Genomic DNA, 24,935 nt, shown 5'->3' on the forward strand with positions numbered 1-24,935 from the left:
AAAAACAAGCCACTAAAAAACAAGCCACTAAAAAACAAGCCATTGGACACAAGCAGCATAAAAACTATCTACGAAACAGAGGCAGACCATTAAGAAGCTGGTACGGCAGAGATATTGGAAGATATTGCACTGCCCACTTTCAGTGCAGTCTGTCTGACTCTTGCAGACTCTGTAAAGAGCCAAGAGGTTATACTGGATCCTGAGCTACTGCTAGAAAAGCAAGTTAAGGCAGCTGCAAAAAATGCTTTCTACAACCTCACTCTAGCATGGAAGATGCTTCTTACCTCAACATGGCCAATCTGGCCTCCTAGATCTATGCTATAGTATAGGGTTGCCATCCCCCCGCCCGAGGCAGGGGATTCCCCAATTCCCCCCTTCCCCCCTGCACCCACTTCCCTGGCCGGCAGGGGTGTGTGCTCTCTGAGGCGCCCTCTCCCCAGGTGGTGTGGTGCGCCCCTGGGTGAGGGGCACGCTCCTGCACCACAAGAGCGGGCGGCAGTGAAAGCAGAGAGAGAGAGCAGGTGGCGGTGGTAAGAGCAGGCTGCTCTCACCACTACCACTGTGGCCGCCACAGCCTGCTCTCTCACCACAGCCGCCACCACCCCTGTCCCTGCCGGCGCCAGCTGCAAAGGGGTGGCAGTGGCCACAGCAAGAGAGCAAGCTGTGGCCACCGCAGCTCACTCTCTCGCCGTGGCCGCCCCTGTGCAGCCAGCGCCAGCAGGGACAAGGTGGCAAGAGAGCGAGCTGTAGTGGCCACGGCCTGCTCTCTCGACACGGCGGCCACCGCCCCTGTACAGCCGGCACCGGCAGGGACAAGGGACATGTATATAAATAATATAACAGTGTCCTGTCCCCCATATTTACTTCTTGCATGTTTAATCCTAGCAAAACATTTCAGGGCTCTTCAACAGTTTACACTTCAAAATTGACAGCATCTCCACATAAATCTTAGACGAAAATATTTTGGCCTTGTCACAAGTCCACCACATATGGTAAAAAGAGCCCTTGTGTTTTTTACATTTCCAACATTTGTTTGACATTTCACTGTTTACATTTGCTAATTTTTTCGGCGTTAAATACCATCTATACATCATCTTATAACCATTTTCTTTCAAATTATTACATGTAGAAGTCTTCAAAGTGTTCTTCGATAAATATTCCCCACTTTCCATTGTAATTTCTTTATTGACGTTTATTGCCCATTTCACCATTTGAGTTTTAACAACCTCATCCTGTGTATACCATTTTAATAAAATTTTATACCTTTTAGAAATCATTTTTACTTCTTCACCAAACAAAATTTCTTCTATTTCTGTATTTTTTAATCTAAACCCCACATTTCTTTTATCAGCTTCAAATACATCTTTAATTTGTCTATATTGCAACCAACCATAATCAAATGGTAATTCCTCTTTACTTTTTATTTTGAGGTTGTCTCTATCACCCCACAATAGCTCTTTGTAGGTCAACCAATCCTCCCCCTTATAATACATATTTGGGTTCACCACTTCTGCCGGTACAATCCACATAGGTCTTTTTTCTCCCATAAATTTCTTATATTTTTGCCAAATCATGAAGACATTCCTCCTCACAAAATGACGCTGGAACATACCGTCCATTTTATGTTTTTCATACCATAGATACGCATGCCAACCAAACAAGTTATCATACCCTTCTAAAGCTAACAATTTGAAATTAGATAATTTTACCCATTCCTTCAACCAAATTAAACAAATCGCTTCATGGTACAGTCTCAAATTTGGTAACTGAAGGCCTCCCCTTTCCTTTGCATCACACAGCACTTTCATCTTGATTCTTGGTTTTTTTCCCTGCCCAAATAAATTTTTATATCCTCTTTTGCCATTTATCAAAATGCTTCTTATCTTTAACAATTGGAATCGTTTGAAACAGAAACATCATTCTAGGTAGTACATTCATTTTTACAACTGAAATACGTCCCAACAGTGACAAGTTCATTTTATTCCATTTCAGCAAATCTCTCTCTATCTGTAACCACAATTTTTCGTAGTTGTTTTTAAATAAGTCTATATTCTTAGCTGATAGTTCTATTCCCAGGTATTTTGTTTTCTGAACCACTTCACACTTTGAAACGTTCATTAATTCCTCCTGTTTCTTTTTTGTCATATTTTTACAGAGCAATTTCGACTTGGTTTTGTTAATACTAAACCCAGCCAGATCTCCAAATTCTTTAATTTTATCTAACAGTGCTGGTAATGTCTGGACTGGATCTTCCACTATAAACATCACATCGTCTGCAAAAGCTCTAAACTTGTAAGAAAACCCTTTGAGTTTTATACCTTTGATGCTATCATCTTCCCTTATTTGCCTCAAAAGTATTTCTAGCACCATAACAAACAGTAAAGGTGAAAGTGGACATCCTTGTCTTGTACCTTTTCTTACCTCAATTTTTTCTGTCAAGTCACTGTTTATCACTAACGATGCATTTTGTTCAGTATATATAGCTTTCACTGCTTTTATAAATTCTTGTCCCATTTCCATTTTTTCCATTGTCAAAAACATAAAATCCCAGTTTAAATTGTCAAAGGCTTTCTCTGCATCTGCGAAGAACAGGCCTACCTCTTTTTCCGGATGCTTGTCATAGTATTCAATGGTGTCCACACTACTCTCAAGTTATCTCTAATTTGTCTATTTGGTAAGAATCCGGCTTGCTCTTCCCCTACAAATTCCATTAAAAATCTTTTAAGCCTTTCCGCTATAATTCTTGCAAAAATTTTATAGTCATTATTCAACAGAGATATAGGCCTATAACTCTTAACATATAGGGAGGTTGTCTCAAAGAGATGCTTCCCTAAAGAGATATGGACACAGACTTCACCACTATGCAATATCTGTTCCATTACACCCTATCTGTTGCTTTAAATATGATCCTGCTGGGTCACTCTATGCTGTTTAATGCCAGTCTTAGAATTACTTATTTCTTCAACTCTTGATTGGATTTTTGCTGATGTTATGTCTTTGTAAATTTGCATTTCTATCCATCCATCCATCCATCCACCCATCCACCCATCCATCCATCCCCTTTTATTGAAATGTCCTTGATATTGACTGTACTAATTGCACACTATGTCATCTGCCTTGAGTCTCAGTGAGAAAGGCAGACTATAAATGAATGAATGAAGCTAGAACCACGTGATGTGAAATAAGTTCCTTATCATTATCTGCGGTAGTAGGAGGAGGGGGCAGCCATAGCTCCAGAGAAAGAAAAAACAGATACTCTCTTGGAAGGGTTGGCTTGGCTGCTTTAGCTACAAGCTCAAAATTCCAATTCTGGCAACTATTTTTCTGGGCTGCTGATTTGTTCAAATTCTGATTGTGGGGGAACTTTAATCAAATTTTGTGTATGGCTGTCATACTATTCTATGGTTTTATCTCCAAGCCCTGTTAGAGGCACAATATCCATTTAAAACAAAGAAGTTTTTTCTGTGATGACTGCCCAGCTAGCCTTTCTCCCCAGAAATACCTTTCTCACTCTGTCAATCTTTTAGACAAGTCAATCTTTTAGACAAGTCAAATTTTGTTAATATTTTCCTATGTTTTTAACTGCTGATTGTTCCTGTTTTCTTTGCTGCTGCCATCATTGTGTAGTGGTTAGGGTGTTGGACTGGGATCTGGGAGGTCCCAGTTTGAGTCTCCACTCTGCCATGAAAGCTCGCTGGGTGACTTGGGCCAGTCGTGCACACGAAGCCTAATTTACCTCACAGAATTGTTTATGATGATGATGATGATGATGATGATTTATAAACTGCCCATCCTCAGGGGCTCTGGGTGGTGTGTTATGTTATTTATTTGTTTCGGTTCACGGCCAGCTTTGAACTAGTAAAATGAGACATTTCCTTATTTGTTAAGAGGCCAATGGATTGCTTGAGCTTGGGAGTTCGGGACTGCAGTCAGCATAAATAACATCAGATAGACAACTGTATCTGTGAGCCGGAAGGGTCCAGGGGTGGTGAACAACAGTTAAAATCAATAAAAACAAGAAAACAATAATTCTAAAATCAACATACAATAAACAGTAATAAAATAAATTAACCAAATACATTAAGGTGAAATGGTGGGGAGAACCCCCCCCAAAGGTGGGAGGCCGACAAGGCACCGCCCCCTTCAACCACCGAACGCCTGGCAGAACAGCTCTGTCTTACAGGCCCAGCGGAACAATAATATGTCCCGCCGGGCCCAGGTCTCCATTGACAGAGCAGTCCACCAGGCTGGGGCCAGGACTGAAAAGGTCCTGGCCCTGGTTGAAGCGAGGCTGGCTTCCTTAGCGTCGGGAACCACCAGTAAACATTTATCCGCTGATTGAAGTGGTCTCCGGGGAACATACAGGGAGAGACGGTCCCGAAGATATGCCGGTCCCAACCCGCTCAGGGCTTTAAAGGTAAGAACCAACACCTTGAACCTGATTCAGAATTCAACTGGAAGGATAAAACGGAAGATGACAGAACAATGTTAGAAGGTGCTTCGAATCCCCATTGGGGAGAAAAGGTGAGTATAAATATCTAAATAAATATCTAAATAAATACAAAGAATGCTTAAAATCAGATTTCCTATTTTAAGTTTATTTATTTACATTTTTTATAGTCCGCCTTTCTCATTGAGATTCAAGGCAGATTGCCAAGTGTGAGTCATTACAGTCCATTTCTGAGATATTTCAAAAAACAACATAACAGGGTATATAAATAAAAGTTTGTAAAGATTTGGGTTTTACTATTCTTGAACAGATGGTTGGTAGCTGAGGAAAGGAGGGGCGTAGGTATTTTAAACAACCAAGCATGATGTTGACTTTCTGGAGTGTTGTGATAAAACCCTGACAGTTGCAGAAACGTATGCCCGCACTTTTGCGCAGTACATTCTACATTATTATTATATTTGCCCCAGACTTGCATTTTCACAGCGGAAATAGACTGGGATGGTGATAGTTGCGGGGGTAGGAATGTACCGAGCTCAGTCATGACTCATGACAGACAGAAGGGCAAATCATTTGCAGCAGAACATGAGGAAGAAACACAACACCATTTTATGTTACTTCAGCAACAAATAAGTGGAAATGACAATAGAGATTAACAATTCATTTACCAATTTGCTAACTGTTCCCTACAGTTCACATTGTTTTTTTGTAGCTTTAATGTTGACCTGTCAAGGTGCTTAGGTGTATATTTTCAAAGCGTTTCACAGGGTTGGCAAAATTCCAGCAGATACTGAAGCGAATGGCTGAACTAAACAGTCATACGTGTTGAGAGAAGTGATCTGACTGGAGACAGAACAACTTGCAAGCAATGCTGTTTTCAACAGGGCCAACAGGGGCTTTTTGTACTACCACTATCACACACAGATTCTGTTTATAAATCCATAACGCCAACACACATAATAAATTAATAAGACTATTTTTCCGCCACTGCCAACCTGGTTCATACATAGATTGGGTCTGCCTCCTCCAATAACTCACCAAAACTATTTGTAAGAGAAATTCTGCAAGGCTCATCAAAACTTTTGACTTCTCTCAGATGTTTCGCAAGAAGGATCCAGAGGAGTTAGCCATGTTAGTCTGCAGTTGCAAAATAGTAAAGAGTCCAGCAGCGCCTTTAAGACTAACCAACTTTATTGTAGCATAAACTTTCAAGAACCACAGCTCTCTTTGTCAAATGCATCTGACAAAGAGAGCTGTGGTTCTCGAAAGCTTATGCTACAATAAAGTTGGTTAGGCTTAAAGGCGCTCCTGAACTATTTTGCAAGGAGGAGGAACCCAGCTTGTCTTAAACTTTGCATCAGATAAAATTTCAGCAGAAACTTTTTTTTTTTCTGCTTACAATTCAGAAGCAACCCATTTATGAGAAATTAAGGTCATGAAAGTATTCTGATAATCTAAAATTCAACATGCCTCTTGGTACCTTAATGTATGGCAGTTAATGGATGTGCTCCCATTCTGTGCAACCTAACATGAAGAAGAGTATATGGAACAGGTTGAACTAAGAGTACGTGGGTGGGTGAAAAGTGATCCTTTGGTCCAAAGCCAAAAACATGAAAAGGGGCTTACTCAATCACACTGACAGTCCGTGTATTCTGGTATTCGCTTTCTAAGAGCAAAATTTCTCTTAAACATAGTGAATGAAAATGATGGCCATCACCTTATGCTCATCCCCTACACCTTAATACTCAGAGGCAGGGCTTTTTTTCTGGGAAAAGAGGTGGTGGAACTCAATGGTGGAACTCAGGACCGTACAATGACATCACTTTGGGTCAGCTGGAACAAGGGGGAGTTTTTTAAAGTTTAAATTGCCCTCGGCGAAAATGGTCACATGGCTGGTGGCCCCGCCCCCTAATCTCCAGATAGAGGGGAGTTTAGATTGCCCTCTGCGCCAGTGGCGTGGAGGGCAATCTAAACTCCTCTCTATCTAGAGATCAGGGGGTGGAGCCACTGGCCATGTGACCATTTTCAAGAGGTTCCAGAACTCCGTTCCACCGCGTTCCAGCTGAAAAAAAGCCCTGCTCAGAGGTATACTACATCTGAATGAGGAGGTTTTATGCAAATACAATATGAAAAAGACTCCTGCTGGATAAACATATTGTCCAGCATGTTGTTTCCAACAGTGGCCAGCCAGATATCTCTGGGAACATATACCTTCTGGATAGATCTAGCCTTTATTTTCCCCTTTGGCAGGGTTGATGAATCCTAGGTTTGCACACTAAAGTAAATTCTGCAAGACATCCAACACGCCTTCCAAACATACCTATCTAATAAGTAATTTTTAGTGCATCTGGATTACTGTTAGATACTGAATTTGTAATCAATACTGATTACAAATTCTGGCAAAAATTTATTTTCCACCTGGCACAAATAATGCTATACATTAGCAGTTAGGGCTGCCAGTCCCCAGTGGTGGTTGGGGGATCCCCTGCTCCCAGCCTCTGCCCTCTGTCACGATGACTCACTTGGCCAGCAGAGGGAAAGGGTCCTGGGGAATGGACCCAGGAAACAAAAATCCTCCTGGGCCAGTGAACAGCGGGCATGCTCCCTCTGGGAGTGATGTCATCATGCCCGGCAGTGGGGTAGGAGCATGCCCACCACTGGACACGATGGCGTCACTCCCAGAAGTGGCATCATTGTGCCGCACCAGGAGTGCACGAGAGAAAGGAGTCTAAACAGGTGAGTGCCAGATCCCCCCTCCTGGCGGAAGCGTAAAGGGTCTTGGCAACCCTATTAGCAGTACATTGTTGCTGGCACTGATTGACGTTCCAAATTCTGAAAAATCTCCGATCACAGTGATTCATACTGACCACTGCATGAATCTAAAATGTCTCAGTGTGCTTGTTGCACATCTCAAGTGCAGAGCAAGTTCTAAATCTTGGATCACAACAATGTTAGCATGTGGGGTAAAGGGAAAAAGTATATAAGCCACTGGAATATCCAATTGACAGGTCATGCAACAGGGCATATCCCCTATCGGAGCAACTAAGGGCCAAGCTACAAGTGACGAATGACACTTGAATGGCAAGTGAACAGACTCACATGTATTCCTCCCTGTTCACTTGCGCTCCACTTGTGCTTGAGTGGAGCGCAAGTGGTGCGCAAGTGAACAGGGAGGAATACATGTGAGTCTGTTCACTTGCCGTTCAAGTGTCATTTGTCACTTGTAGCTTGGCCCTAAAACAGCAGATGTATGCAGACTGCAGTATGTCAGGCTTTGCTTCCTATGTCCACAGATTTGCCTCTCCCCTTTGTTCTCTCTCATCTCTTTCAGCTTTTGTCCTGCTCCATTACCTTGCACTTGCGTTTAATTGGCAAGAATTGGGTCTCTCAGCATTCTGGAATGCACAAAAATGAAAACAACAATTGTTCACATTTTCATTCCTGGGTGGCAAAGCCAGGAGGCAGAGGAAGGTCCCATTTTTCTTCACAACATGTCTATCAGGCAGGTTAGATTGAGAGATAATGTTGGGGATTGGAACTTAAATCTAACACATTACTGATTGCACCACAGTGGTGTTAATATCAACAAGAACAACATTAGATTTATATACTGCCCTTCAGGACAACTTAACGCCCACTCTGAGCTGTTTTCAAAATGTGTTACTATTATCCTTACAACAATCACCTTGTGAGGTGGGTGAAGCCAAGAGAACCGAGACTGACCCAAGGTCATGCACCTGGCATCAAGTAGAGGAGTGAGGAATCAAACCCAGTTCTCCAGATTAGAGTCCCGCTGCTCTTAACCACTACACCAAACTGGCTCTACACCAAACTGGTGAGAAGATGCACACTGAGAAACATGTATTTTGGCGGGGAAACCTGGTAATTCCTTGAGTGGGCAAGCCAGTCTTGCACTTCATGGAATGACAAACAATGGAAGCCTAAACAGGGTTTCCCTAATCTAGGCCCATTTAAATCAATGGGCTTAGACAGGTGTAACCGCGAATTGGACTGCTCTGTTAAGTCATTTGGATCACCACAGCCATATTATGAAATCTTCTGTTCATTTAATTTAAAATGTTTCCATCAAAATATTCATCTCAACAGCAAGTCACCTCATTTGGAAAAGGCAATAGTCCTGTAAGACCCAAGTGAAAGTTTACTTTGCTTTGAGGAGGATTTACTGCTTTAGGAGATAACTTTAGATCAAAGGAAGCACCAGTTAAGGACAACTCATTCCCGCCCCCCCAAGAATTTGCCTAGAATTCCCCCCCCCAAAATGTTCTTCAAGAATTATCATAAGGAATCGTGTTTTTTTTTTTAAAGGCTGTGCGTCCATAAAGAATAGCCTTAAAAAAAAACCCATGGTAAGAGAATTGCAAATGCGGCAGAAAAAGAAATCTAGCCAAACAAAATAAAAGAAAAAGAAAGGGCCAAAACATTGGGACAGTGCACCTCTCTGCAAGTTCAAAGAGTGACAAAAACTAAAACTATACAAGCCACCTTGCCTACACCATTATCTCACAAATAAAAATGAGTAAGGTCACCTACATTTAAAATACTTTGTATTGCATTCTGACCCAGCAAATTTTTCACAGGCTGGTAATAACATGGTTCATGTTTTCACTGCAGATAATAGACCCCCACCACAGAACAGAAGGAGTGGTGGTACAAGACAAGCAACTAGCAATTATTGTGTTGACTCTTTGTGCTTTGATCTCTAGGTCACGACCTTTGCTTTCTCCAGATCTTCAAAGCACAGATTGCAGATGAGGTTATTTGGCATTATGCTGCTTTGCCTGTCATGTTTATTTTCAGTCCTAGAATCTCTCTCTCCAGCAACCCTCTCCGTATTTTGACTGAGTAACATTTAAGCACTCGGCAATACTTAGTAATAATACTAATACTTCATAATAGTAATGGTACTCATGCACATTATTAAACTTACACAAAGGAAATTTTGAGACCTTTATGTATCATCCAAGTCCAAAACAAGTGTTCCAATGCTATATTTGCAAAAATATTTTCTAACAGAGATATGCTGGTTTTGCTATTAAACATTGTTCAAAATTATTAAAGTATATCAAATGTCTAACATTTAAAGTTTTCACTTTGTAGTAGTTTGTTTTAACTTAAATAACAATCCAGCAATACACACATACACACAGAATAGTAAAGAGTAGAGATGGGCATGAACCCACCCACCCCAAATGAACCATGAGGTTCGTGGGTTTCACGAACCACAAACCACGAACTGGCACGGAACTGAACCAGTTACGAACCAGTTCATGGTTCGTGTGTTCATGGGTTTTAAATGCTCCTTTCTGGCCTTAGCAGTGGCAAGGAAAGGGCCTTTAACAGTTTAAAGGGCCCTTTCCTGCCTTGCAAGTGGCAGGTCCCTTTAAACTATCAGCTGGCAAGCGGCAGGGGGGGATCCCCCCTCGCCGCCTGCCAGCTGATAGTTTAAAGGGACCTGCTGCGATGGCCATTTGAGGGGGAGGGAGGCTATTTTCAGTCTCCTCCGCCACCCTGCAGGCCTATGCAGTGGTGGGAGAAGCCAAAAATGGTCTTCCCGCCCCTCCCAGGAGGAGAGGAAGGACACCGTGCACTGCAAGGGAAGGTAAGTGTGGGGCTGGAACTGGGGCTGGGGGTTGGTGGGGTATGCTGGAGGTAGGGGTGGGGGTGGGGTTTGGGCAGTTTAAAGGGCCCAGCCGCCAGCAGGTCCCTTTAAACTATCAGCTGACAGGCGGTGAGGGGGGGGATCCTCCCCTTGCTGCCTGCCAGCTGATAGTTTAAAGGGATCTGCCACTTACAAGTGGCAGGAAAAGTTTATATGGCCATTTCTCTGGGGAAATGGCCATTTAAACGCCCCTTTAAATACGACCAAACGAACCGGTATACCAGTTCGTGGAAAGAGACCATGCTAGATATAGGCATTTTAAAAAAAGAAATAATCAATTGTCGATAAAGATTTGCAACTTAAAACTAAAACTATTTTGGCTGTATTAAGACATCAGAAGCTGAACACTGTCTGTTGAGAAGGGCCATAAAGTCTGTTTGCTGCCACACACACACACACACACCACAATGTATGCAGAATACAACTGGAGACTTCCTGTCTATGGAAGCCTTGAATCTAAATCTAGGGGCGACTTATGAAGATCCTGTTGGGTTTTCAAGGCAAGAGATGTTCAGAGGTGTTTTGTCATTGTCTGCTTCTGTGGAGTGTCCCTGGACTTTTGTGGTGATCTCCCATTCAAGTACTAACCAGGGCCCAGCCTGATCAGATTCCAAGATCTGACAAAATGGGCTACCCTGGACCATCCAGGTCAGGGTCTAACATCTATATATTCATTTACAAATGAAATGATTATAGCTGACATCAAAAGAACCACACAATTTTACAAACCCATAGGGCATTGGACTTCAATTTATTTAACATCTTCCCCCTCTCCCCATATCACATAGCAAAGCACATTTCCAGAGGAGTTAGACATGTTAGTCTGTTACTGGAAAATTGTAAAGAATCCAGTAGCACTTTTAAGACTAACCAGCTTTATTATAGCATAAACTTTCGAGAACCACAGCTCTCTTCGTCAGACGCATGCATCTGACGAAGAGAGTTGTGGTTCTTGAAAGATTATGCTATAATAAAGTTGGTTAGTCTTAAAGATGCTACTGGACTCCTTACTGGTGGTAGATAGTGCCCTCAAGTCATAGCTGACTTATGGCAACCCCTGGTAGGGTTTTCATGGCAGCAGACTAACAGAGGTGGTGTGCCATTGCCGGCCTTTGCAACCCTGGTCTTCACTGGAGGTCTCCCATCCAATTACAAACCAAGGCCAACCCTGTTTAGCTTCTGAGATCTGACTATCCAGGTCTGGGCGTACTCCTTACAATTGAAGTACATTGAAGCTGAGGCCACCCCCAAGCACTTTATGAAAGAAGAAAAATCCCACTGGCCATGGTCAAACCCTTGAGGTATGCTTGAAATAGCTCTTTGAATTCTGACCATTCTTTTTGTCAGATCTCGGAAACTAAGCAGGGTCTGCCCTGGTCAGTGTTTGGATGGGAGACCACTAAGAAAGGCCAGGGTTACTACAGAGAGGCAGGCAATGGCAAACCATCTCTGCTTGTCTCTTGCCTTGAAAACTCCATGGGGCCACCCTAAGTCAGCTGCGACTTGATGGGTTTTATTTTGTATTTGAGTTCTGCACAATAATGTCGGGGGCTGACTGTACTCCTCGCATGTCAGGACCTTTTGCTCTTACTGTTTCCTTCTCTGACCCCAAGTTTACATACCTGACAACTGAGGGCAGTCCCTCATGCCCCTAACAAAGAGAGTTCTGAGTTCTGCCAAGGACTCAGGGGCCGAAGTGGGAGAACAGGAGGCTGAGAGCAGTGGGGTACTTACATTCCTTGCATGTACTTCACATTCCTGCACTCTCACACGCCCCCATCATGCCAGAAAATGACATCATTTTTCAGTGTGATGGAGGAGCAGCTGGGAGCACTGAAGCCAAGCTAAGTAGAAGTCCTCCATTTGAAGATTTCTACTGAGCTTGGCTTCAGCGCTCCCAGCAGCAACTTCATGGTTGGCACAAAGGGGAAGTGCAGGAGCACACGAACGCTCTTCTCTCTCCCCCAAGTGAGCCAGGCTGGGGGGCAGCAGGTGGGGGAGGGGTTCCCTTGCCCTGGGCAAGGAGATGGCAAGCCTCTGACCCACAAAAGCTTGTGATGTCATAAATCTACTGGCCTTTAAGGTGCCACAAGGCTCTTTCTTGCTTTTGCTGCAACAGATTAACACAACTACCTCTCCGGCCTTCCAAATTGGTTCCCATTAACCATTCCCCTCAAAAAAATGGTCAAAAGTATTTCTTGGAGGCAAAAAAAGGAGATTTATATTGATGAGATTGCATGTGTCAAGAAATAAAAATCATACCCTTCACAATTTTGGCAAGATGACTTCACATAATGTGCTCTAAAACTATCTTGACCTTTCTCCCTCTCTTTTTTGCAAATCAACATTTTGCACAGTCAATAATATAACAATAGGCACGATGGTTTTGATGTAGAGCTGTGTGACATATTATAAATATTACATCAAATAACCACAGAGAATGTCACTCAAGAAGACTTTTTTTTCCCAGACAGTACTAAATGAACCATGGGTTCTTGCCTCTGAATAGCTCCTTTAAGGTACTGCTTTTGCTTAGATGATTAATAGAAGGCATATTGTCAGAAAAATGTACTTAAAGTGAAAAACAGTAAACTGTAGAGATATCATTCATTTTTAAGCAATTCTGTGGTGAAACGCCTCATAAATTTACATGACGACACCATGTTCAGGCTCTTTGTAAGCTCGACCGCCAGCACGCTTTCCAGTTTGGGGTTAAGGCGATGGGAAAATATTTTATTCAATCTAGGCCACTTAGCAAAAGCCAAGATGACACGTTTATGCACAATTCAGCAGTTGGCTTGCTGGAAGTGATTTTTTTTTTAAATCTCTAGGCTAAGGATAGTTTTAAATCGGTTTTCAAGACTCTGAAACACTGAACATGGATTATCACTACACAGAGAGCTATAAGCTTGCTCATCTAGCTGGATACAAGCTGCACTTACTACAACATGAGGTGAAAAGAAAGTGCAGCTGTACCCAGGGCTTTTTTTCTGGGAAAAGAGGTGGTGGAACTCAGTGGTGGAACTCAGGACTGCACAATGACGCCACTTTAGGTCAGCTGGAACAAGGAGGGAGTTTTTTAAAGTTTAAATTGCTCTTGGCGAAAATGGTCACATGGCCGGTGGCCCCACCCCCTGATCTCCAGACAGAGGGGAGTTTAGATTGCCCTCCACGCCACATCGTGTGGAGGGCAATCTAAACTCCCCTCTGTCTGGAGATCAGGGGGCGGGGCCACCGGCCATGTGACCATTCTCAAGAGGTGCCGGAACTCCGTTCCACTGCGTTCCTGCTAAAAAAAAGCCCTGCCTGTACCAGTTCTCCTAGACAAGTTTCCCTTTCAGGTTTCTGATACTTTTTCCATTGAAGCAATTAATGTACGTTTTTAATCAAGACCCTCTTCACTGATAATTTCAGAATGCATGTGCTAATTCTACAAGCCATATTTAGCATCACTTACAGGCAGGTAGGTGGGTTTGAGCCATCTTTGTCCTGAAATTCGCCAGCATGTCTAAAAAGCATGCACACAGTCAAATCAATGACTGCACAATCAAGTGGCATCTCGCACTTGACTTCATCTGAGAACAGCTAAATGTTATATGAAGTGCATAGTTGCAACTGAAAATTAGGGACATTGCAAATGTTGCAGAAAACTCATCAGAGAATCGAACTGGGTCTGTTTGGCTCAGCACTGAATGACTTAATACCTGCTGAACAGGTTGGTCTCAGGTTGTTGCAAAACTCTGCGCGTAAAAGAATGCTGCTGATCCCAGTAGATCAACAGCTGTTAACATCACTAAGGTCTACTTAGACGACCACTGAATGGTAGGATTCTTTTTTTCAACACAGCATTTAGTTACATGATTTGTAAGTAATATAAAACTGTTTATTTAAACAATTGCCAGCTGAATGGAGAAGGAGGGGAGTAGAACTCCATCAGGCCATGGGATACTATGTATGCTTGAGAAGCTGAACTGTACTGTTAGGAAGAAATGGTTGAGACAGCGTTGCCAGTTCTGGCCTGGCAACCAGGAGAAGTCTGGGTGAAGTGGGGAGGGTGGCAGCCATCAGTGCCTGAGTGACATCACTTCAAGGAAAACTCAGAAGTGACATTAGTCCTCTCTGGGAATTGCTAAAAACTCTGTGGTTTTTCCTTAGAGTTCCTGGTGATTCCTAGACAGACATGATATCATTTCTGGGTTTCCCCAGAAGTGATGTCACTCCATCACTGATGGCAATTTTTTTAAAAAAAAAAATGGTTTCTCCTGCTGACTGCTGAAGTGCTAGTGGGCACATAACAACCCTCCATTAAAGCAATGTGCCATACAGCCATGAGCAGGTTAATGAACAGACCAATAGTTCATCGAAAACATGGCTCCATGTTGCTGAGCTACTGGGTATTTAAGCATCTCTAGTGAAAACTGCAACTATGCATGTTATTCTCCTGTTCATCTTCTCTGTGTCCTGTTGTTACAGTGTTTGGTCACCAGTTGTAGACACTGCAAGAGATGGGGTAGAAAAATGCCATCTTGTGGCATGGTTAAACTGACCTAAGCCTTGGTGGTGGAAATTGCCATGAAGTTGCAGCTGACTTTTGGCCCCTGTAGGGGTTTCAAGGCAAACCTCAGAGGTGGTTTTGCCATTGCCTGACTTCATCTTTCCAGCGTGGACTTCCTTGGAGGACTCCCATCCAAGCACTAATCAGGCTCAAGTCTGCTCAGCTTCTAAGATCTGACTTAGAAAAGGAAAATTAAATTCCTGGTTCCTGATACTTGATAGTTTGCCTTGGAGCTACTAGTTGCGCTCCTACCCAATACCCATAAAGGCATTAACTGTTCAAAATGGTGCCTCCATACAGGGCTTATACCCACAGCTAGTGTCACTTCCAAAGCTGTGGCAGTTCAGAAAAGCACTGGGTTCATACGGATATATGCCGTAAGTGCAAATGCTATTTCATATGACTGAACTTCAGTGAGGTCTGCAGTGCACAGGAATTTCCCTCCAGTCTGTGTCTAGTGGCTCAAATCCGTCTATTTCTTTTAATGATTTTAAGGTTAGCGGATTTAGAATGATTTGAGTCCAGTAGTACCAGTGGAGATCAACAAGACTTTCAGGGTATTCTTCAGATGCAGAGTGGAGATCCCTGACCCTTTGTACTGCAGCCAGAAGTGAGAGGATGAAGCAAAGAAAGGATTCAAGATGTAAAAGTACAATGTAGCTGAATTACAGCAGAAATGAGCATCTGTAGTGACATAAGAATCCTATATCTCTATTCAGTCCTGAAAGTTCCATTGTTCTGAACTTGTAAATGAATTCAGGTTCAGCAATCTCACGTTGTAATTTGCCTTTGAAGTTTCTTTGTTTGGGGACAGCCACTTTTAGGGCAGCAGTGGAATGCCTTGGAAGATGAAAATGTTCTCCCACTAGTTTTTGAAAGTTGTGATATTTAAAGTCAGATTTATGTCCGTTTATTCTTTTGCTCAGGGATTAACCTGTTTGTCCAATATAGAGAGTAGAAGGGAATTGCAGACACTTTATAGAATATAACATTGGAAGATGAACAAGTGAATGAACCTGAGAAGGTATAACTGGAGTTGTTAAGTCCAGTGATTGTGTTGCCGGAGTAAATACGGGGACAGAGTTGGCCTCTTGGTTTACTGCAGGCCTTGGTCCCTGAGAATGCTTGTGTTTAAGATTAAAGAGCTATCTGTGGGCAAGAAAAGGTTTGCCTTCCATTGTATTGTCGAAGGCTTTCACGGCCGGAGAACGATGGTTGTTGGGGGTTTTCCGGGCTGTATTGCCGTGGTCTTGGCATTGTAGTTCCTGACGTTTCGCCAGCAGCTGTGGCTGGCATCTTCAGAGGTGTAGCACCAAAAGACAGAGATCTCTCAGTGTCACAGTGTGGAAAAGATGTAGGTCATTTGTATCTACTCAGGAGGGGTGGGGTTGAGCTGAGTCATTCTGTAAGAGTTTCCCAGGGTGTGGAATGCTAATGGCGGGAGGCTTCATTGTATCCTGAGGAGGTTCTTTTGCATATGGATTGGTGCTTGATGTGCTAATCTTCTCTGCAGGGCTATTGTCGGGTGTGGAGTGTTTTGTTGGCCTGGTGTTTTTCAGAACTGGAGCCCATGCTCTGTTCATTCTTAAGGTTTCTTCTTTCCTGTTGAAGTTTTGCTTATGCTTGTGAATTTCAATGGCTTCCCTGTGCAGTCTGACAAAGTAGTTGGAAGTGTTGTCCAGTATTTTGGTGTCCTGGAATAAGATACTGTGCCCTGTTTGAGTTAGGCTATGTTCAGCCACTGCTGATTTTTCAGGCTGTCCAAGTCTGCAGTGTCTTTCATGTTCTTTTATTCTTGTCTGGATGCTACGCTTTGTGGTCCCGATGTAAACTTGTCCACAGCTGCAGGGTATACGGTATACTCCTGCAGAGGTGAGGGGGTCTCTGCTGTCTTTTGCTGATCGTAGCATCTGTTGTATTTTTCGGGTGGGTCTGAATACTGCTTGAAGGTTATGCTTTTTCATAAGCTTTCCCATCTGATCAGTAATTCCTTTGATATATGGCAAAAACACTTTTCCTGTAGGTGACTGTTTTTCCTTGGTTGTTTGATTCATCCTGGGTTTGATTGCTCTTCGGATTTCATTTCTGGAGTAGCCATTTGCCTGAAGTGCGTGGTTTAGATGATTAATTTCCTCATTGAGAAAGCGCGGCTCACATATCCGTCTTGCACGATCCACTAATGTTTTCATTATGCCTCTTTTCTGTCGGGGGTGGTGATTGGAGTTTTTGTGTAAGTACCGATCAGTGTGAGTTGGTTTCCTGTAGACCTTGTGACCTAACTGAAAGTTTGCTTTGCGGATGACCAAGGTATCCAGGAATGAGAGTTTCCCCTCACTTTCTTTCTCCATTGTGAATTGTATGTTCAGGTGGATGTTGTTGAGATGATTCAAAAACTCCATCAATTCTTCCTCCCCATGGCTCCAAATGATGAATGTATCATCCACAAACCGGAACCATACACTGGGTTTGTGGGGTGCTGATTCTAGAGCTGTTTTTTCAAAATGTTCCATGTAGAAGTTTGCTATAACTGGGCTGAGTGGGCTCCCCATGGCCACCCCATCCATCTGTTCATAGAATTCGTTGTCCCATTGGAAGTAACTGGTTGTCAGACAATGATGGAATAAGGCTGTTACATAACCTTCAAGCAGTATTCAGACCCACCCGAAAAATACAACAGATGCTACGATCAGCAAAAGACAGCAGAGACCCCCTCACCTCTGCAGGAGTATACCGTATACCCTGCAGCTGTGGACAAGTTTACATCGGGACCACAAAGCGTAGCATCCAGACAAGAATAAAAGAACATGAAAGACACTGCAGACTTGGACAGCCTGAAAAATCAGCAGTGGCTGAACATAGCCTAACTCAAACAGGGCACAGTATCTTATTCCAGGACACCAAAATACTGGACAACACTTCCAACTACTTTGTCAGACTGCACAGGGAAGCCATTGAAATTCACAAGCATAAGCAAAACTTCAACAGGAAAGAAGAAACCTTAAGAATGAACAGAGCATGGGCTCCAGTTCTGAAAAACACCAGGCCAACAAAACACTCCACACCCGACAATAGCCCTGCAGAGAAGATTAGCACATCAAGCACCAATCCATATGCAAAAGAACCTCCTCAGGATACAATGAAGCCTCCCGCCATTAGCATTCCACACCCTGGGAAACTCTTACAGAATGACTCAGCTCAACCCCACCCCTCCTGAGTAGATACAAATGACCTACATCTTTTCCACACTGTGACACTGAGAGATCTCTGTCTTTTGGTGCTACACCTCTGAAGATGCCAGCCACAGCTGCTGGCGAAACGTCAGGAACTACAATGCCAAGACCACGGCAATACAGCCCGGAAAACCCCCAACAACCATTTGCCTTCCATTGCTTGTGAGAAAACAGTATCATTGTCCCGCATAGGTTGCAAGTCATTAATGACATGTTGTTGAACTGGTTTGAGTTGAGAACTGTATATGACCACCAGTGGCATTCGGTTGTTGTTTTGTATGGGCCTATCTCGTACCAGGTTATCCCTTGGTATTACTCTGGCTTTGTCGATCTGTTTCCTGACTACATCAGGTGGGGATTGTCATTCCAAAGATGTGTGTTGTAGATCCTGCAGGTCATAATAATCTCCATCAGAGGGATTGGAACAGATGTGACTGTGGTTGTAAACGATGGATTGTTTGGTGTGTTTAAGATAGTGCCTAGAGGCATGGAGATATGTTTGCCAATCAGTAGGTTTCCTGTATACGGTGGTTCTTGAGCTTTCATCATGTATGTGTACAGTGGTGTCTAAAAAATGTACTTTCTATGTGGATTGATTCATGGTCAGGTTGATGTTGAGGGGGAAGTTGCTGAAAGCCTGGTAAAATTCCTCCAGTGCTACTTTCCCAGATGATGGGAAAGAGGGGTCCAGATGATAAAAATGTCAGCAATAATTCTAAGTACATGAGGGGTGTTAGCAGGTGGGAACTAAGAAAGCACTGTCTCAAGTCAGCAATTAAAACATTGGCATATTTGGGTGCCATACAAGTGCCCGTGATGGCTGTGCCATTAATCTGAAGGAATAAATCTTCACCAGATCTGAAGAAGTAGTGGATGTGAACAAGCAAAGTCAGATGTGGTGCTGTCAATGATGGTGTTCCTAATGACTTGTAGCCCGCCTTTGTGGAGGATATTGGTGTATAAAGACTCAGCATCCATGGTGGCCGAAATACGGTCTGAGAATGGAGTCCATGTATCCAGACACTTCAACAGTGATGGGGCCTATGCCAAAAACAACAGGATGTCCTGGGTCACTAGGCCTGATGTATTTTAGGCAGGAAATCAAAGTGCCTGGTCGAGGTTTCTGATTCTTCTTTACATCCTGATTCCCTTCTTTGCTTTACACCACTCACCTCCTGACTGGGGTATGAAGGGTCAAAGATCTTCAGTCTGTAGCTGAAGGGAGCTTTGATTCTTAAAAGCTTATAGCCTGAAAATCTTGTTGGTTTCTAAGGTTCCATGCGACTCAAGTCCCGCTACTGCAGTCCAACATGGATACCTGAAATTAGAACTCAGATTTTGATCTGAAAATGTGTGGAATTTAGCCTCTTTCTCAGGATTTCTGGAGAAAGATAATAACTGTGTTTATCTACCACTCTTCTAGACAGATTAGTGCCCCACTTAGAACGGTGAACAAAGTCATGGTTGTTATTATCCCCAGAATACAGCTGAGAAGCTGACCGGAAAGGAGTGGCTTACTCAAGCCACTCGCTGAGTTTATGGCAGTAGTGGAATTCAAACCAGCAGAGTGCTGATTCACAGCCCAACCGCTAGATCTCAGAGACACCAGGGTTATTTTCTGCTTGGTTCAAGAGGTTTTGCCATTCACTTCATCTCTCTAGGCTCAAACCTGATAAAAGACCCAGATCCCTCCCTGACTCATTAGGTGCCAGTTTGCTCCTACTAGGTACCAGTAGGCTCCACCCTATTGTACCAGGCTCCACCCCTTAGTTCTGGGCCCTGCATATCAGAATCTGAGCCTCAGAAGACCAGAAATCCTAAATGTCTTCTATAATCTGACATTGGAGACAGCCTTCTCCCCCTTCTCTCTCCTCTGTGACATGGCTGTTTATAGGAAGCGTGTCTAAAGTGACCACCTGGACTGAATAAGGATCCTTGATGTGTACACTATAAGCTGTGTGCCGACACCAAGTTGAACACATGTAGGAAAAGGACAGAGCCAGCAAGCAAACAGCATATATTTAAGTTGTGCACAAAGCTAAAGATGATGAGAGAGTAGGGGCCTACTTTGTCTTCGTTCACACACACACACCATCACCCCAAGCCCTCCAACCTAGTCTGTGTCTTGAGTTTAACCCACATTAGATCACACTAATTCCATTGAATTGCTTTTTTATCTCCGCAGCCATTTAAATGTTGACGAATACTTTCTGTCGGGAAGTCCAACAGCACTGGTGATTCAGGATACATACCTGTATCTTTGGTAATCCCCCTCATCGTTGTCTTTGCATACCAGCTCATTTGGGCAGGCCGTATTTCCCAGCAAACTGAGGTACTCCAAGGAAGGTGCTGCTTCCACCAAGTGATCCAGAAGGCTTTCTAATTCTGTAATGTGTCTAAAATTAAGGATGCATTAACATGAATGAAAGAAAAGCTTTTAAACAGCCATGTTGCAGTAACAGACAGCCATCTCCCTCTGACACATACACCTCAAATGGCATTCAGGAAAATGTCACATTAACTGTTCCCAGGGCAAAGGTGGACTCAGTCCAAGCCAGTTTTTTGGCACAGAATGAAAGAATTTGCTTGTGTTCCCCCACCCCCCCAGCTCCAAATTCTCTTTTCTTCTTTTTCTTTCCTCTCTGCAAAACATTAAAAACTTTGACAAAATGATGGATGATGTATGGGGAAATGGTTAGTCATTGTTGCAGCCATGAAACTTTTCCAACATGGCAACAAGCAGTTACTTGCACAGTACATTCATCACTAAACGTATTACAGTCTGTTGGAAAAATGAGTTTGCAAAACAGAGTCCAATGACCACAGCCAATGAGAACTGGACTCGCAGACAGAGAAATGTCCTTTGTGAAACCACAGCATTTAGTTAACCAGTGCATAGGCATAAATGCTTCAGCACAGGTTTCTCTGAGAACTTTGGCAATAAAAGACGGCAACACGTAATGCACACAAAGCTTTGTAGTGGAAGGAAACTCCACACACTGCCATTGGAGTGGCTATACAGCAAATGACTCTGCAGTCTTGGATATCTTAAACTTGAAAATGACTTAATGTGGCCACATCTGCAAGACAAGTTATATACATTTAAGAAACCTTGCAGAGACTCTGCTGATCAAACAAACAAGCCACTGTCACAATTATTACTGTAATTGGAGCCAAGCTACGTTTTCTTAATGTTCATTTTTTGGAGTCTAAATGTGTGTTTGACAGAGGATTCTAAGCCCAAGGACTGTCCCACTTCTGCATTCTCAGCTTCGTGAGCACAGCACCCTAAGGCGCTAAAGGAGGAGGAAGAAACCAGACCCAGCTGTGCTTTATGTCCACAGGACTTGGACAGAAAACAGGGAGGCTTTCAAGACACCTGTAGAAAAGCCCCCACAAAATTTCACTGTATCTAACTCCCGGGGATTTGCCCCCTCACCTGGTGATTGCCCAATGATCAGCGGGAGGTAGCAAGCCCCTCAGAGGTGGCCCACCACCAGTAGGCACCTAGGGAACACGCGCTGTGCGAACACTCCCTGGGGGTGCAGCAACATCACTTCCAGAAGTGACGTCGTTACGCCAGCCATGGGAGCATTCCCGTGCTTCGTTTGGGACCAATTTGGGCCTCAAACAGGACAAATTAGTTCCTTGCGGAGCACGAGACCACACGCGGCTGGGGCGGTGACGTCACTTCTGGAAGCGATATCACTTCCAGAAGTAACCTCCCAGAGGGAAGTAACCATAACCTCCCAGCAGGAGGGGAGAGGGACGTGGCAACACTAGATTTACCAAGACAGCCATCTATAGTACGCATTATGAGAGTTGTTAAATATATACCTACATACCCACACATATTAGCCCTCGGGTTGCTAAGTCTGGGTTGTGAAATTCCTGGAGATCTGGGGGTGGAGCCTGGGGAGGGCGGAGTTTGGGGAGCAGAGGGTCCTCACTGTGATATATTGCCATACAGTCCACTTTCCAAAGCGGCCACTTTCTCCAGGTGAAATTCAAGATTGTGAGTCTCACATTCAAAGCCCTTCATGGTCTCGGCCCCTCATATCTGTGTGATTGCCTCTCCCCCTTTGTTCCACCTTGGCAGCTTCGCTCCTCTGAACAGATACTGCCCTGTAGTTGGGTAAAATCAACAGCTGCCCGCACACCTGCTTTCTCTGTGGTAGCCCCCTCCTTGTGGAATGGCCTGCCTGAGGAGATCAGGAAAGCTCCCACTCGCCTGACTTTCCACAAACTATGCAAGACTGAATCATTCAGGAGGGCTTTCTACTCACATTGTAGGGCTGTCTCATAAGAAGTAGCTCAAATAGATGCATTGGTCGGGACAGGTACTATATGCTACTCTGTTGGATACTGTCTGCTGATGTAGACATGAGCCTACTAGGGAGTTTCTACGCTGCTAAAAATGCCATGTAAATAGTTATGCTTGTTTTCTGAAAGATTTTATCTCTGTGCTTTAGCTCTATGCTTGTTTTCAAATTTGCTGCTACCATTACCAATTGTATCTCTTTCACTGAATGTCCTATCTGTTGTTCATTATTATACTTTGCTCAGTGAATGTCCTAGCAGTTGATTATATCGTATTTTCATCTGTGTAATGAAATCACCATCACCTCTGTAGGCTAAAGATCAGTTGTAATTCCTGGAGCTCTGCAAACCCCACTAGGAGACTGGCAAGCAACCCTAATTATCTCAGATGAGCCTTAGAAGAGCCCTTTAAGGTAGACCTGGCTGTATCGTTAGCTCCTATTATAGTTGGTAAGCTGAGGCAAAAAGAAAATGGCTTGCCTAAGATCACCTAGCTGAGTTCATGGCTGCGGTCAAATTGAAACAGGAACATCCCAGCACATACACTTCATAACACACAAGTTCAAGAATTTAGAAACGTTTTGATTTGAGAATGCTTTCTACCAAAACCATACTTACTTTGATTTACATACACTGAAGTTTATACGCAGTATATACAAGCATATACACACACAGATAAATCTTTGTCTAACCAGTGACAGCAATTATTATTTTAAACTAACAGTTTCACTCTTCTGTTTTTCCCCAATCATATCTGGAATTGTGTATCATAGTTATTATGCTGTTATCTTAAATGCTCAGGTCTTTTATGTTGCTTGTCGCCCGACTTTGATTTATGCTTTCCTGTTATCTTTGTTATCTTTTGCAGATGGAATTTACCTCATTTCTTCACCTCAATAACTGTAGGCCAGTGGCATCGGCTTAGGACGGAGAAAGAACTTTTGCCCTTAAACCTTTTCCTTTCTCTTTGTGCTTACCAGTTTACATCTTACTTGCAAGCAAAAGTGGAAAGCTACTCAACGCAAGGGCCTTCCCCCTATGCTTCCTTCCAAACCCCAGGCCAAACCAAACATAACCCGGGAGGTACGTGAAGTGTCACCTGCTGCTTCCTGTTTTCCTTCAATATAGCTTTGGGGGGGAAGGGTTAAGCATGTACTCCCCGCTCTGGGCCATGCCTCCTATCAAACTCAGAGCTTAAAAAAAGGGTAGATATTCACGTCCCCTGCATCAAGTCTATTTGACTATAGATATTAACCAATTATATTCCTCCCCAGGACTTTTTGTGTGATCATTTACATTCAAATGTTAATGTTTTATAAAATGTTATGGAAGAACCAAAAGTTAAGTTGCCACGAACTCCCATTAAATACCAGGATAAGACTTGGGGCAGGGCTTAACAAATTGTAGGCACCATGCCACTAGGGCGCCCAGAAATTTCATTGTGGCGCCTCATATTTTCAAATGAAGATTTTATTGTAGTGTCTCTTGGCATCCTCAGTAGAAGTCCAAAGCCTTTCTATCATTTCACATTAGACTATGCTTTGTTATATGATATAAAAATGCACGTGTGTGAAGTTCTTGTCACTGTTTGCTTATAAATTAACTTTGCACCATTCATTCCTTAACCAGTGGCTTTCTATACTGGCTCCAGTATTTATTTAAATGGAGTTTTTCTAAAAGCAATAATCATGAGAAATTGGGGAGGTTAGAGTTAGAGGTTAGCTTTTTCTTGTGATAACATCAACCGGTTTATCCCATATTTATATACATACTACAACACTTTTGTCATAGTTTTAATAAAATAAAGAGAAATTGTGAAGAGTTTAGGATTAGGATCCGTGGGTAACAATAATTACGGGTATAAAAGCCTAAGGGGGGAAATCAGAAAAAAATTGGGGCAAATTCAGTTTTGGAAATTTTGAGGAGCACTGGAGGAAAAAATCCTATGATTTTTTTTCCTTCTCATAAACCTTGTCATGAGAGAAACACTGTTTATTAAAAGGTTTTACTCACCCAAAAGTGCATAGAATGGGAAGTTTTATGTTCTATGGTCTTTAGATAATGATAATTCCCAAGTTTACTGTAGACAGCATATTTTCAAGGGTCTGTTTAGTGATATGTGAATTTTTGGCAATACTTACTAAGCTATAATGTATTTAATTATAATACATTTTTGTCTTGTCAATGTTATAAAAGTTTTCAATATCCAAACATGCTGGTAGCTTTATCTGTGGCGACAGGGTCCAAATAACGCACTTGTCCAAATAATATATTCTCTTCTGTTTACTACAGAATCTGTTTTTGACACTTAACTTTCTTTTCTGCCTTTCAGATGGCAAAAAGTAAGATGCACATACTAAGAAGGCATAGGGTGAGCTGCTCTCTCTCTCTCTCTCTCTCTCTCTCAAGCATTGGGTATATTTGCAATTGTGCTTGTAGAAGAGTAAGGCATTTATTCTAGGGGTATGCACTGGAAAAAAATTTGTTTCAGTTTTGGATATGGGGGTTCTAAAACAAAGTATGTACTTTTTTTTTTTGCCTGAGACGTTGTTGACTTGGATATGTTCCATTGCTATAGCATAGTGGTTAAGTGGTTGGGTTGTGAATCAGCACTCTGATGGTTCAGCTCCCACTACTGCCATGAGCTCTGCAGGTGGCCTTGGGTAAGCCTCTCAGCCCCAGTTCCCCAGCTGTATTATGGAA

The 24,935-nt window shown here is 43.0% G+C and overlaps 1 protein-coding gene across 1 annotated transcript in view; it reads right to left on the reverse strand.

Moving 5' to 3' along the window:
- Positions 1-24,935, reverse strand: part of LRMDA (leucine rich melanocyte differentiation associated) — a 539,681-nt gene that overhangs the window by 500,201 nt on the left and 14,545 nt on the right. Inside the window, exon 3 of the mRNA XM_054983958.1 lies at positions 20,165-20,304. Within this exon, the coding sequence (XP_054839933.1) occupies positions 20,165-20,304 (140 nt within the window). The remainder of the gene's footprint in view (positions 1-20,164; positions 20,305-24,935) is intronic.

Source organism: Eublepharis macularius, chromosome 6 (assembly GCF_028583425.1).
Source record: "Eublepharis macularius isolate TG4126 chromosome 6, MPM_Emac_v1.0, whole genome shotgun sequence".
NCBI lineage: Eukaryota > Metazoa > Chordata > Lepidosauria > Squamata > Eublepharidae > Eublepharis > Eublepharis macularius.